Genomic DNA, 16,158 nt, shown 5'->3' with positions numbered 1-16,158 from the left:
AAAAGGACAAATATTTTGAAATGCGGTTTAGAAGAAAAGTTGTTAAATATGATGTACCTTACAACATACAACTTTCAAAATTTGGTTCAGCGGCTCCAATAAGTAGATAAGGGATGTCGATGATTCCCAAAAACGTTTTTCCTCAGATATCTCAAGAACGGTGACGAATTTCTAAACGCTTGTTGAACAAAATGTCTTTATATTTTAAATGACCTTTTGATAGCAAGAAGAAGGGACTGGTCTCTAAAATTAGAGACCAAGAGAAGTCTGAATGTTTTTAACCAACGCTCTTACAACTGAAACAAAATAGTATCTAGCCCTTAAAATGTAGTTAATGTTCTGCTATTTTAAATCATGCTACGCTGTTAAATAGCAAATTCAAGATCGAAAATATACATCCCAAATTCTAAAATCAGACTGAAGACCTCCTCGTTGCTCGCAATGAGATCGTGTCTAGTTGCAAATACTATCGGTTTCAGTTTGCATGCTTTGCCGCTAAAATAAACAGGATAAAATCTTAATTTTTGCCCGATGTTATTTTCGCTTCCACTTTTTTTCCTCGTCTTAAATTCGCCCAAATAATATCGTGGTAAAAGAGAGATAATATGAGACATTGGAATTCGCCAAATATTAATCTGCTTACTGACAAAAGGAGCGAAATAAACGAAAATAAATCGGGGATGAATACACTGTATAAGCATATCTGTTTCAGGCCAAAATTGACCTTGATTTTGGCTGCTACATGTACTTATTTTGACGCTTCTGCTCGTGCGCCAATTTACAAAGGGGCTTTAGATACCTTGTATGCGTTAAAATTGAATTTTTCAGCATCTTTGAATAAATCAAATACAAACGTGTGCTGAGCCACCTTTAGAATATCAGATAAACGATTTATCAATTACTTTTTTAGGTTTCAGCATTCACGGGATGTCAAATATCACTCCATTCTGTGAGACATGGAGCTCGTTGTCCCGAAGATGCTGAGTCTTGGCAAATGGCGGCAAGCATAATGAATTGCGAGTCTATACAACAACAGTGTTCAGAGTCTTTGGGTTTAGACCCTCAGAGATTCATTTTCCAGTACCACTGTTTGATAAATTCCCGGATGAATGCCATAGTAGAAGTGTGTGCACTGAACCGTTCCATTTTAGGTAAATTATATTACTTGATATCGTTATGTATGAATCAGTTCTAAATGAAATGTGTGACTGCACATCAATAGAATGATTAATTATCTCTCTCTATTTGTAATATGAATATACATTCCAATCAAAGAGGCGTTGTAATTTCAGCTGATGGGGACTAGATAACTAATAGATCAAAATGTTAATTGCTGTTACATTATCTGCTATGTATGTTTGTTCAATTACATGTTTTGGGCTTTTTCATATGAAAAATAACAAGGCTATGTGGAGTTCAACCGCGCATGAATTTTTGCAGCTTTTTATTTTCATGGAGTCGAAAGTGCCAAGGTGTAACTGTATTTATTTTGTGTTTTAATTGTTATCAAAATTTACATTATCTTTAGCGTTTATGAGTTTAGAAATTGTGATTTTTATGTCCTTAATTGGCGTTTACTAGAGCATCACCATGCATATTTCACTGTTCTTTAATAACTTTATTTTTTACTTAACTTTTTTTTCAATTCAACATATGTTTTGTAATATTTTCTCACAATTTCTTTCGCCCAAATTACTTATTCGGTAAGTGATTGACACTTTTTGGACTCTATGTGTGATTTCAAAAAGACAGTGTTATGTCTCAAAAACTGCTAATCTGTTTAAACAACATTGTGCAATTCTCTGCTTTTAGCGTACCTGACCTGAAAGCTTAAGTTAGCTTTTCTGATCACATTTTGTCTTTCGTTGGTTGTACGTAAACTTTTGAAATTTTCGCATTTTCTTCAGAATTACGGGACAAATTTCAACTAAACTTGTCACAATGCACCTTGAGGTTAAAGAGATTCAAAATTGTGAAAAAAATAAGGACAAAGCTCTAGTTCAAGGGGAGAAAATTAGGAATTATTAAAAAACTGAGAAATTTTAAAAAATCTTCCAAGAATCATTTGGCCAGGAACACTGTAACTTATGTGAAAGCATCCCCAGGTAGTGTAGATTCAAAGTTGTGAAAATTTTGATCTCCAGGATAAGGTAGGGCCACAATTGGGGCTCATGATTTTTACTTAGGAATATGGAGTAAATCTTTAAAAATCTTCCTCTCAGAAAGTATCACCCAGAAAAGCCGAATCTTATGTAAAAGCATCCTCAGGTAATGTAAGTTCTAAGTTGTGAAAATTTTTAACCCCGGGGATAGATTGGGGCATTAATGGGGGAGGGTTTAATTTGTACATAGGAATATAAAGAGTAAATCTTTAAAATCCTCTACACAGAAACTAATCAGCACTTATGTGGAAGCATCCTCAGCTAATTTAGATTCAAAGTTGTAAAAATTATGACCCTAGGGGAAAGGTTGAACCTCAGTGGGAGGTTAGGAAGATACATTGTATGTGGTAAATCTGTTAAAATCTCCTCAGAAACTTATCAGCCTGGAAAGCTGACACTTGTGTGGAAGCATCTTCAGGTAGGGTAAATCAAGTTTGTTCAATTCGTGATCCCCGGGGATATGGTTGGGCCAAAATTGTGTGGGGGGGGGGGGGGGGGGGGTTCATATGGATATATAGAGAAACGTATTTTAAAATCTTCATCTCAAAAACAGATTGGCCAGAAAAGCTAAAACTTGTGTGAAAGCATCCTAGTAGATACAAGTTTGTTGGGTTTTTTTTTTACATAGGAATATATAGAGAACATTCTTTAAAAATCTTTTTAAAAAACATTTGCGAAAAAAGCTGTTACTTGGTTAGAAAAATCTTCAAGTTAGTATAGATTCAGATTCGTTAAAATCAAATCATTGAGGAGTAGACTGGGGCCATATTGGGGGTCCAATTTTACAAAGAAAACATTTTAATTCAGAAAAACTGATATTTCATGATATAACATTTTGACAAATTGCTAATTCTTTAAAATTGAGAAGACTTTTGCCCCATGGCGATTTTTTTGCCTCACAAAGGGTTCAGAGTTTGATGGAAGTTTACCAGTGTATCCCATATATAAACAATTGTTTAAGATCTTGTTGATAACTGCAATGCTAAACATGTGGTATGACTAATAAAATATCCTGTTAGAGAAAGGACTTTATTATAGACAAAAGATTATCCAAGGGGAAAATTTATTTTTATTTATACAGGATCTACCTGTATCATTTTACCTTTTCCCGATATTTTGTATTATGACTCAATTAAGCTAATTTTTTATCATTCTTATTGTTGCTCAGGTGAACGATGTGGCCCATGGACCTCATGTTCATAACTAGGACATCAAAGACTCTGATTTTTTAAAATTATTTTATGTCTGTGAACCTTTCACTCGGTTTACTTATATCATCACCTTTCAATTTTTACTCATTGTTCAGATCCTTTTATAAAGTTATGTACAATTGTCAATTGGCAGTCTGGAATACGGCGGCCAACCTCGACCAGTCGTCCGAGTAACTCAGAATCGGAGTTTGGAGGCCAATACTGGCCATATCCGTCTCGTAAGAAACATGTCTGTTTAATTGTTAATGATACTGTTGCCATCGTTGAGACTCGTCCAAAAAAATTCGGAATCCTGCATCAATCGGCTTTTATTTCTCTGAAATTGAATTTTGGTTGATTTTCGGGAATACTACACACCTATCCTTTGTTTTAACCTTACAGCCCACAGCGCGCCACAACCTTATACAGTACCGATCAGACCCAACCTAACAGAAAGTAAACCCAAACTAAGCCCTGAGTTTACTTTTTGAGTTTACTCTGGGTTTACTCCGCATTCACTAGAGTTGACCCAAAGATAACCAATACTAAACCCAAAGTGGACACCGATTAAACCCGAACCAGAGTAAACCCGATCAGAAGTATACTCCTAAAAGCAGACACTTACTAAGTATTCTGAATATACAAGGGGCAGGAATTACAGGCAGTAAGGTGATACAAGAAAAGACAGATCTGTTTAACACTTAAGTGCGTACAGTTGACCTCTAAACCAATTTCCAAGTAAACCCCAAGTAAACCCAAAGTTAAAACCGGGTGGACCCACATTTTCAAAAAGCAAACCCAGAGAAAACCCCAAATAACCCATAAAGTAAACCTGGGGTTTAGTTGGGGTTTACTCTGGTGTTAGATTGGGTCTAAACGGTACTGTATCTTGTACCCTTTATGCCAACATTCCCTCACCCCGTTCGTACCGCACACAACGGATGCATTTCCAGACGAATTCACTAGCATCTTGCAAATCTTCGCAGCCATGAGAGCATCGTTTTCCAGTATTGCAAACTAAGCATGAAGTCGGAAAAAAGTATATGTATGACTCGTTCGAAGCAGCTACTACTTTTTTATTAAACATTATTGGCGGCACATAAAGAAGAATATCTGATTCAGCAGTTTAAGGAGTTTTTTAAACCAAAAAAAAAAACAAGTTTCAATTTGCAGTATAAACAGCATGATGCCACATTAAGAGAAAAAAGTCAACTTTTATGTAACGATACCTATTGACTTAACAAGGTGGTCAATTTCATTTTTTAATTTCTCCATACGGTTTTTAATAGTTTCTATCTAGAATATAAAAATATAAGGAAGGAATTAAACTTTGGCACAATTTTAACAGTTGTCCATAAGATTATATGGTAAATATTTATAACTTTCGAGAAGACCTCATATAAACGGAATGGTTAATAAATATTTTTTTTATCCAAAAGTAATTGATATAAAGTAATACATGTACTTTAATCAAAATACGTAGGGGAGAAATAATTCATAAACTTGACGGTAACAGAGCTCATTACCATGGCACGCCAAATTAACAAAAATGAGCTAAAATAGTTTCACATTTAAAAAATCAGGTTTATCGAGTATTAATTATAGTTTACGAACCGCAAAATATAGTTAACGATTTGTTAACTATAGTTTTCATCTGTAAAACTATATTTAATGGTTGTAAACTATAGTTAACGAATAATAATCTATGTTTATCCGTCTGCAAATGACGTTAACAATAGATTCTGCTGATAAATATAGATTCACATCTGTAAACTATAATTTACATTGATTTCGTGAACTATAGTTAAGAGTTGTTAATCATAGTTTCACAATCGTGAAACTATATTTAGCAGATAAATTATGTTTTGCAATCGAAAATTGTTGTTTTCAGTGTTAATATCAATTTTTAAACATAGATGATCGCGATAGCTGTGGTTTACAGATGTTAAAAATATATTAATGTGCAAATAAAGTTTCACAGATAATAAACTAGGTTTATTGACTGTTAACTATAGTTTACGGACGCTAATTATAAACTATAGTTAACAATAGTTTATTGTTATCTATAGTTTACGAACCGTAAACTATAGTTAAGGTTTCGTTAACCATAATTAACGATCCGTTAACTATAGTTTTTAATTATCTATAAAACTATATTTTACGGTTGTACACTTGAGTTTACAAATGAAAATCTAAGTTTATCTGTCTGCAAATAACGTTAACAATCGATTTTACTGATAAATATAGATTCACATCTGAGAATTAGAATTTGCATTTGTTAACTATGGTTAAGAGTTGTTAATCATAGTTTCACACTCATGAACTATATTTATCAGATCAACTGTTTTGCAGTCGGAAACGGTTGTTTTCAGTGTTAATTAAAGTTTTACACTTCTGAAACATGGATGATTGCGTTAACCACAGGGGCATTGTATCCGCTCTACTCTCTATGACATACATGTATATATGGCATACATGTAGAGAGAAGAGCGGATAAAAATGCCCTTGTGCGTTAACTATGGATTATAGATGTAAAATATATTTTCGTCGTTTACTATAGCTTTTTGTCCGTAAACCATAGTTTACAACCGTTAATCCTAGTTTATCGACTGTAAATAAACGATAAGCGATAGGGATATAGCATCGCTGCTGTGTGTGTGTGTGGGTGGGTGGGTGTGTGTGTGTGTGCGCATGCGTGCGTGCATGTGTGTCTATTTCAGCCTTTTAAGCAATATTCAAAGAACACCCTCTCATGCATGTTTTTTCAACTTTGTACACTTTATAAGCATGGTAAAAGGGCAGACCGTATTCATTGTCAAGTAATTCTGTTAAATATTTGTTAAAAGATCGTTTATCACAACACTTTAAATATAATTTTTATGTACGACTTGACAAAAGACATTTCCTGTTCGCGAAAGTAAACATTTGAAATCAACAACTTGATATTTTGTTGGATTTAGGCCATGCAACGGCAAGAAACAATTTTTTTATAAAATGGGGAGCTAGGCAGATGTCCAAAATGTAAAACTGAAGCAAGCAGGAGATTAATTACATCCCAATTTAATAAAAACAAGCAGCTGTCTGAGACAAATTTCGGCCTTAAGAACAAGTGCACAGCTATGGAGAATGGGCCCTTTTTCAGTGTCATTTTATGTAAAAAAAAAAAAAATCAACTAATTGCTTTATCATGTAACATTTAAGCAGTGATGGGTATATGCACGCTTAAATTTACCAAAATTAACATAGAGTTTAAATTAACTTAAAGATTTTTAAATGCCTAGAGATAATCTAAATCCTGGAAATCGTACCGAACCTACTTGAATTGTGTATATTTAAATCAGAGGGGATACATTTAAATCAACATTATTTGTTGATGGATCGATTGCGATTGGCGCGTTTGCTGAATTATACTTTATTCATTATTTTACGTCTGAAAAAAAATTCAAATAAAGATTTGAAGTTGAATATGACCATAGGGATATCGATTGAACAAACATTCCTGACCACACAAAGTTGATGGAAAGCGATTTAAAACGTGCCAGTGTTTTACATTGAGAGAGAACCCAGGAGACTGTTAGACATAATTTATTCCACACATGGTTTAAACCTGGGTCACGCAATAGCCACTTGCTACAGGACAAAATCTAGAAATTTTCATACGTTTTTCATTTTTAGGTACCAGCCTAATGTTGAACAAACTTGAACTGTCCTTTGATTGATAAGGCCCATGGGCCGCTCTTACCCGCTTAAAATTATCTCTATACCAATCTGATTCTAATATTATCTTAGGGTATTGTGCAGAGTTCAATGAAGATGGAGCCTTGATACAAGATAACTATCATGCAGATTGTAAAAATTATACTCCACCATGTCCAACATTCTACAATTCAGCTGAGGCCTACAAATGTGAGTTGAATTTTCCAATCTATTCAATGGATAAGACAATTTTTCCAATCTTAATTTTTATTTTCATAATGTTCAGAGATAATTTAAATGCGAAGCATCAAATTGGCACCCGATATTTTATAATCATTTCATTTTTGGGATTATAGTAAATAAAAAAACCAAAAACAAACGCAGCTTGTAGAAGCTCATTTCTCCTTTTTTTCTCTATATATCAAGCTGAATAATGACTTAAATATTTTTCCGATCATCTAGACGTGTCTTTTCTTAAAATGAAATAAAAATAAATAAACTTGAAAACTAAAATGTCTTTATTTAGTGATTAAGACTGTGTTTCAAATAGCGATCTATGATCCTAGGAAATATTTCTATATCTCTTAAATAATTTCTTTCTATTTCTTTTCTCATCCGAGGCTATCCAAGGCTATCCGAGATTTCACCGACTCTAGCCCACTGATTTATATTTTGACATGTGCAGGGAAAACCCTGTATTGATGAATAATAGCAGACAGCCTGGATATTGCTTTTAGCCTCTAAATTTGTACGTCGTTGCACGTATATATAGTTCTGACCCTTTTACATCAATATTTAAAGTGTCTAATCCTAGAATGAATAGTTTAGTATTAAGCATTCTGATCGGCAAATTGTACTATTTGCGCACAGAATACGCGTCTGGTTTCTTCGTTAATTAACTACTGTATACAGGTAATATTCATTCCCGTTTTATTTTCGCTCCTTTCGCCCTCGTTGCCAGCAAGCGTATTTAAGACTGGGCGAATTCTAATGTCTCATATTGTCTCTTTTGAAACACAACTGTATCTGTGCGAATTCAAAACAGGGCGAAACTTTCTCCAAGTGTAGAAGAGCTAAAATTACACGGGGAAAAATAATCCCGTATACAATACACAGTGACAGATTCATGTAATTTTAAATTTCATATTTTGATGCATTTTCATGAGATTAAAACTTTATACAGTCACATAATTATTCATTCATGTAGACAGTCTCATAATTATTCCAGCATGTTTTGTCTTAGATGCGTTAAAATTTCATTTGGAAGTACACTAGCCACGCCTTAAACAAGTTCAGCTATTTCGAAAAACAACTAAACATAGCGATTTATGCAATTTGAAGCATGTTATACTTTCGGCATAACATAGAAACATTTCATGATGCTTACAATTATCACATATATATCATATGCCGATCCCTTCATTAAAAGAAATACTTTGTTTCCATACTTTTTACCGTCAACTTTAGAATCTCAGTGCCTTTGAACTTTAACATGTGTTCATGGCACGGAATTCCCGATCCCAATTCAGAAAAAAACATGTGCTAGCCTGGTTCCCTTGCCTACCCATAATGCGGCACGGGAACCAGCTAGTTCATGCGTAAGCTGAATTTTCCCCATCGCATCCGGTTTAACCTTTGTTATATATTTTCTGCGTGGACCTCAGGGTCGAAAGCTTGTTTAAACAAATGTAAATGCAGGAAAAAAGGGTCAAAGACCACATAAGAACATACAGAATAGATGGGTAGGGTTATACAGGTAAACAAAGGAACGCAGTAATTGATTATGTTCAAACGTTCATTGTATTTGTTTGAATGATTTTGAAGCTTTTTTGTACGGTAACTTCGGAGCGTTTCAGAGAGACATAAGTAACGACAAGGAAATCCATGTCTCAGAAATAAAATATTTATTATAATCTAAGGTATATTAACAATAGCACCTATCTTACATTACAATACAGATATGTATATGTCCATGTATAGATAAGCATAAAATAATAAAAACAGTCTTTAATTTTTTTTTATTATATCTGCTGTTTTTAGGAAATAGAGAGACAACAGTTGCGATTGGAGTATCAACATGCATTTAATAAAAATAATAATATTTCTGGAAATTGACAATAATGTAAGATAGTATGAAGCCAGAGAAAATTAAAACCAATAAACCATGGACATGAGGGCACACTTTTGGAGGCAATTCTAATTCAACTTATTGTCTTTTAGTTAGAAAATCTTCTGATGAATTTAAAATTTGATTTATTTTATAGTAATAGTTATTATATATATAAATATATATATAGATACAGAGCTTCGATTTCTACAAGTAGGTTTTAAATGAAATCAAGTTAATAGTCCCTTAGTGGTAATAATTATGTTGTTTTCAAACGTATACTACATGCAGTATTTGATTACCTTTTTCAGATCAATGGTGTTATCATCTGGTATACAGACATCAGAATTATTTAGTCAGTGCTGGTGGGGAACGGCCAATTTCTTCAAAATCGAGGTACTTTAAGTAAAGAGCTTGTTTGAAGGCCCGCTCTACGGTGATCAGTCCCTGCGTCCGTCCATTTACTATTACTTGTCTGCAGCATTTTTCTCTCCCCCCCCCCCCCCCCCATGGCCTAATCAGAATCACATTTCATCCACGTTGTCTAGGTAAACGGTCTTGACAACCTCCGTTCTATTTATACAAAGAATGTTAACAATGTATAAAATGTAATTATCAGGCAATTAAGACAACCTTATTTAGCTGTCATTAATTATGATAAGTGATAATATTTAATAAATATTCCAGTTAAAATAAATTTAGGGCTGGTTTCAAAGATAAAATATTTTTAGGTGAAGACTTTTGCATTTTTAAAAACAAAATCAGCATTTGATATTTATGAAGAAATAATATCATTTTGATGGTTACAATTAGATAAAGTATTTTTGTATTGAGGGATTTCATAATAATAATAATAATATTGATAATAATAATAATAATAATAGACATGACCTCGTTTAGAAGGAAATATGACATCATCGACCTTGATTTTCGACAACAAAACATGTTAAGGAAAAAGGAGTGAAGTACTAATGCTTTATTGTAATGCTGTTTATAAGTTCTCTGACATTGTTTTTTAAATACTTGTATTTCTTCCAGTTAAGATAGAAAAGATTAAACTTGTTTACCTCTGGTCCCTAAAAACCCTAATTGGGTAACGCAAGAGAAAATCATTATAGTGTTAGGATATGTAAACGTATTATACCTAATCTAGCTTTAATCACCTTTCACAAAATGGCTCTCATTAAAGGGCTATAGATAAATGATTTTAGAGCTCTTTGATTTCCTTATTAAGAGGCAAGCCTCTTTTTCTTGATTTCAAATAAAAGGTCATTTAATTCTGAACACATTTTTATTAAGTGTTTAGAAATTCGTTACTGTTTTGGAGATAATACATGATAAAATCATTACATTGCTTGGATACATAACTGTGAGATAAACATATTTGCTTCTATAACATTTCACAAAATATCCCTCAGTAAAGGGCTACAAATTAAAGACTTTAAAGCCCTTTGGTCCCCTTATTTGAGAGATGATAAATGAAAGATCATTTAATTCTAAAGGCATTTTGTAAACAACTATTTAGAAATTCGTTACCGTTCTGGAGATAAATGAGAAAGAAGGTTTTAGGGGCCGACCCCTTATCCCCTTATAGGGGCCGTTTGACGAAATTTTGAAGGTTGCATTTTGTTAAGAACATCATTTTGAACAACTTTTCCTCTGTACTGCATTACAAAATTATTTTCTTTTCTAAGATATGGGTGATCAAAATTTTGGATTTTTGGCCCCTAAAACCCTTAATTACATTACACATGATAAAATCATTACATTACTTGGATACATAACTGTGAGATAAAGATATTTGCTTCTTTAATCTTTCACAAAATATCTCTCAGTAAAGGGCTACAGATAAAAGACTTTAAAGCCCTTTGGTCCCCTTATTTGATGGCCCAGTCCCTTTTTCTTGATTTCAAATGAGAGGTCCTGTAAATATAAACCTTTTAAACATAACATGTCTTAACAAAATATTTTTCAAAAAAGAGATAAACAAAGAAAATTAGAAAAACACGACATTTTTCCAAAATAAATTTTCGGGTCCAGGCGAGCTTCGGTGCCTTTCCAGCCAGATCAAAATGAAATTAAAATTGCAAATATAAAATCTTTTGTCTACTATCCCTGAAAGTTTGAACTCAATATCTTTTATAGTTTAGGAGAAGTTAGAGTAACAAGCCACCCCTCTAAAACCGCTAAAACGTCAAAATGTCAAAAACAAAAGTGACGTCATCAATACAATAAAATACCTATCAGGTTCCGATCACTATCTATCAGATCTGAAAGTTTCATGAAAATCGGTTGAGCCGTTTCTGAGAAATCGCGTGCGCAAAATTTGTAATAAAAAAAAATCATGTTCAAATCATATATTCTCCAACTTTAACTAAATTTGGCTTTTACTCCATTCATATACTGCTTCAAAGGGTGTGTTGTGACCTTTGACACAGTTTCGACGTCATATCAGATCTCTTAAAATCCTTGTCGAGACCAGAAATTATTTCCCTATTTTCATTTATTTAAAATGTTCCAGTGTTTTTCCCTGTGCTAACTACGGATCGATTTTGTACTATATAACCCATAACTTCAAATGACGCCAAATTGAGGCGCCAGCGGGGTTTGCTTAATATTTAATATTTATTTGTTTGATGGCTAAAAATTATATAAATGTAATTCTTTGAGTATTATGATGTAATAATTTTGGTCGCTGATCGGGGCGCGATCGAATCCAATAAAGCCTAAAGCCCCATTAGATATATGTATTACTCATACTTTACTTATAAACTTCTTTTGGGTAATAAAAGGTGTGCAGAGACCACGGAGTACGTTTCTAGATCAAATGTGAAGGTCATACCAGATCTCTTTTAAATCTAGCTTTATACCGAAAATAAATGGTATCAATCTCAAAAGATCCCGCTTAATAAAGAATGGAATAAAAGCATTAAATGGAAAGAACTATATAAGATATGAGTGAAATTTGGCCCCCATAATTCGCCATTTTTTAAAGTGTTTCGGGTACAAAGAAATGTTATGTTATTTTTTAGAAGAGTTGATAAAGAATATAATTTTCACCTATTTATTTCATTTATTTGCACTTACTTGGAGTATATGACGTCAGAATTGACCTTATTTCTGAAATTTATTCAAAATTAGTCAAATTTCTTTATATAAAGTATATCTTTTTACGAATGGGAAATATAAAGCGCATGTTTGAACAAGAAAAAAATCTTGTCACTCATTAATATTGGTAAGCTACAGCTCTGATTAAAATTGAAACCCAAAGCAAATCGTATATTTTACAAATCATGCTTATTTTGACCACTTGATTACTGTAGATTTGAAATCTGCCAAATAGTTTCTAAGTGTTTGAGATTACTAGAAACTTAGAGCACTCGAACCAATGACCAACACAAAGTTTGATTATCGCTGTCTTTCGTGCGGTATATATATTTTGAAAAAATTGTTTTAAATACCTACAAAAGGCGTGACATAAACTCCTCTCGTCTCTGAAGCGGAGAAAAAAATTGACTTCCTTGCACGCTGGAATCGACTCCCCCGCGTTAGGGGTTGTATACGGTGTCTAATATATGCATAATCTTGCCCAGGTTGACACAAAGAATACCTGATGACTTCGATCAAAGTAAATTTCTATGAAAAAAAAATTCTTATGTCTAAATTCCACAATAATGCCTTTTATGCCATTCCTTTTTAAGGGGGATCTTTTGAGATTGTCTTCATCTTAATGATGTCTGATTAATGCATGTACAACAAAACCTTTTTCATATACATGTAATTTCAGTGACAGAGGCCATGGTTTAAAATATTCTGAATTTGTTTCTTCAAAAATCAAATTTAAGAATAGTTTAAAATAAATAAGAAGTTTCTTAAATTGGAAGAAATTCTGTAGAAAGAATAGATTTATAAACTATCTCTTAAATACTTAGATAGTACAATTAATTTACTATAAGTTAGAATTAAGTGTCATAAGTTTTAAAACATTGACAATTAATTTTTTTCCAAAAATGTATAAAATTGAAAATCGAAGCAGATATTTCTAGGAAAGAAGAGATTATTACATTATAATATATGCTGAGATATAGAGTTAGTTCAAAGATTTAGATTATTTTTTATTATTTTCACTTTTCGGATGGATTATCTTCTTCTTTAAGGTACATATGCAATACATTAAAGAGACAGTACAGCTGAAAACACATGTGTGAATAACTTCAGATTTACCCATTGTTTCGTTAGGAAATTAGAAATAACGTTGATTGTAACAGTTGAAATATCACGTACCTAATTAATATAATTATGAGCTTCCGGAAATTTAAGAGTCGTACAAACCGGAATAATTTTGTATCGTTTATTTGTACCACGTAGATTTTGATTGACAGTAATTGACAAGTGCTGAAACTACAAGATATTCGCCCGACTCCGATCATCGTGGTATACGAGGTAAAAAGGACTCTACACGGAACACATGATCACTTTTTCGATAATCTGTTAATGGTTTTCCAATTTCGGTTCATTTTAAAATGAACAAACATAAATGAGTCAAATAACCCCTCAATGGGCCTCACTTACAAAAATAAATTTAGCTTGTAGTCAACTCCTATGATATAATAATTATTGTGGTTATTTTAAAAACTTTAAACAACTATTACCTTGGAGAAGTAGAAAAAACAGATTTTTATCAACAAACATGCACAGGAGAATCTTTGCGAGCCCTGCATGTGTTTTGTTTACAGTAAATACATGCACGCATGCGTAATAGTATACGTGCGATGTATTTATGTGATAGGTTATACGTAATTATAAATGTTAATGAAATAATTAGATTTATTTCATGGAGAACTTTGTAATTTCCTGAAAGTTTATACATTTATGAGTAGTACAAAAATACCGAACCCGATCGGAATTTTTTTCAAAGTCGGTTTTTTGATAAGATGCGCCGTACTGTCTCTTTAATACAAGATTTGTAAATGAATTGTTTATGTATCATTGCCCTAGGTCTTTTGAGTAATGCTATACATAGAAACCGAGATGATAAATTTTTAGCTCACCGAGACGAAGTCGGAGGGAGCTTATGCTTAACCCCTGCGTCGGCGACGGCATCCGAACTTGGTTAAAGTGTTTGTTGCAGGTCCTGCTTTTTGTTATTACTTGTCCTTTCTTCACCAAACTTTCATTGATTGGGCATCTGGACCTGGGCCATGAATTTAAGATGCCGGAGGAGGTTCAGTTTTTTGGAGAAGGTTAATGTATTTCGAACAGGTGCCATTTGATGACTATATCTTACTTATTACTGGTCCTAACGTCACCAAACTTACATGGATGGTGCGTCTTATGATACTAATACACTGGGCAGACTTGAATGCAAAAGTTTGGAATGCTGAATGAGGTTAAAGATTATGGAGCTGGTTAAAGGTTTTGAAGCAGGGACCCTTTGATAGACAGCTTATAGTTACTATTGGTTCAATGTTTTCTAAAGGACTGTATATGGTATGGGCCTAAAATGGCCCCCTAAAAGGAATATTATTATTTTACTGTAACTCTTTGTTTTATTTGTACAGACATATATGTGATGTTTTAGCTTAATGTTCATTCTGGTTCAAGTACCCACAATTTGGAAATACGGCATTGTAAAGACAACCTTTTCCCGCCATTTTTGAAATTTGTCTTTAAAAAGCTTGTTTTCAATCAGTTTTTCTTTCAGTGAGGTTGATGCCTCGTCTCGGTGGGCTTGGTAATCTATAATAACCTATGCTTTTTTTTTTTATTTTTCAGCTTGTTCATGATCAGCATTTGTCACCTGATACATTTCTTTTATTTCGTTTTAATTGAGTTTATATACAATATTCTTACTATGAAATGTGGTGATAACGCACCGTGTTCAAAATCAAATGTCCAAAGGAAAAATACAAAACAAGAGCAAAGCAATCACGGACCTCTACAAAAGTTAGATGTAGCATCAGGGGCCATGAAGGAGTGAGCATACTCGACCGGTCACAATTGCCGTGCTTTACAAATACTACACATGTATTTTTATCTGTTATGTTATTTGATGAAGAACATAGAAGGATATTGAAACTCTTTTGTGTAAAAAAAGAATTTTGTAAAACGGTTATTTATTATTCAAATTATTTATTTTAATATATATATATATATGATGACATTGAAATTGGACGCATTAGTATTTCTATTTGATTTAAAATAAAAAATTTTTACAAAGGGGTGTTTGCTGACAAAAAGAGTGTTAACAGATCTCTAACCCCCTCTCCCATTGCTCGGAGATCTGTTCTCACGTGTTTGCTATTTTTGTCGTAAATTGTAGCATTGGGAGAACAATAGGATGGTTATTGGTGTACGCAGACTGTGTCCACTACAAGGACACGTAGGAGTTTTGCGTTAATTGCAAAGTCTGTAAAAGAACAATAGCTAACTATCAAGAAAACTAATTTTATTGTAAATAAAATCATTTTTGGCAGCAAATTTTGTAATAATATACTTGTGTGTGTTTTATTAATATATCTTTGTAAGTCAAGCTTGTAAAATAAAGTTTGTGTGCATGTAAGGGGGTGCTCATTAACAACCATGGTCAAAATACTTTGTCATGTTACAGATGGTAATTTGCATTTGTGCACAGCAGGGTCACTGGGGGGTAGGTTTCAAGATTGTTAAACATCTTGGATCAATTAACATGTCCAGCATCCAATCATCTTCTGTAATAAATTATTGTCTTATCAGAACGTGGCACATGTAAATTCTCTCATTCTTATTTTCTCTGATTATCATAACTCATTGGTTAAAGTATCCCACTTGTGAACCGCATATCATAATCCACCTGGAGTTTTCGTTCATTTTTCATTGAATAGCATATACATGTAATAATTAATTTTTATTTCTTTTTTTTGTGTTTTTTTTCCCTCATATATTTGACTTGTTACCTGTGAATGTACTTCTTATCCATTATGCTATTTATCATAATTAAATAATTTTCTGCTAGTTTTAGAAA

General features: G+C 33.0%; 1 protein-coding gene across 1 annotated transcript in view; it reads left to right on the top strand.

Annotated features, from left to right (window-relative positions):
- The window catches only part of LOC128185659 (uncharacterized), a 33,707-nt gene extending 18,467 nt beyond the window's left edge, over nucleotides 1–15,240 (top strand). Inside the window, exons 2-5 of the mRNA XM_052855280.1 lie at nucleotides 911–1,151; nucleotides 7,142–7,258; nucleotides 9,467–9,551; nucleotides 14,931–15,240. Coding sequence (XP_052711240.1) covers nucleotides 995–1,151; nucleotides 7,142–7,258; nucleotides 9,467–9,551; nucleotides 14,931–15,135 — 564 coding nt within the window. The 5' untranslated portion in view covers nucleotides 911–994 and the 3' untranslated portion in view covers nucleotides 15,136–15,240. The remainder of the gene's footprint in view (nucleotides 1–910; nucleotides 1,152–7,141; nucleotides 7,259–9,466; nucleotides 9,552–14,930) is intronic.
- Nucleotides 15,241–16,158: the final 918 nt, after the last annotated feature.

The sequence above is a fragment of the Crassostrea angulata genome, chromosome 5 (assembly GCF_025612915.1).
Source record: "Crassostrea angulata isolate pt1a10 chromosome 5, ASM2561291v2, whole genome shotgun sequence".
Classification (NCBI taxonomy): Eukaryota; Metazoa; Mollusca; class Bivalvia; order Ostreida; family Ostreidae; genus Magallana; species Magallana angulata.
This window is presented reverse-complemented; position numbering and strand designations above follow the sequence as displayed.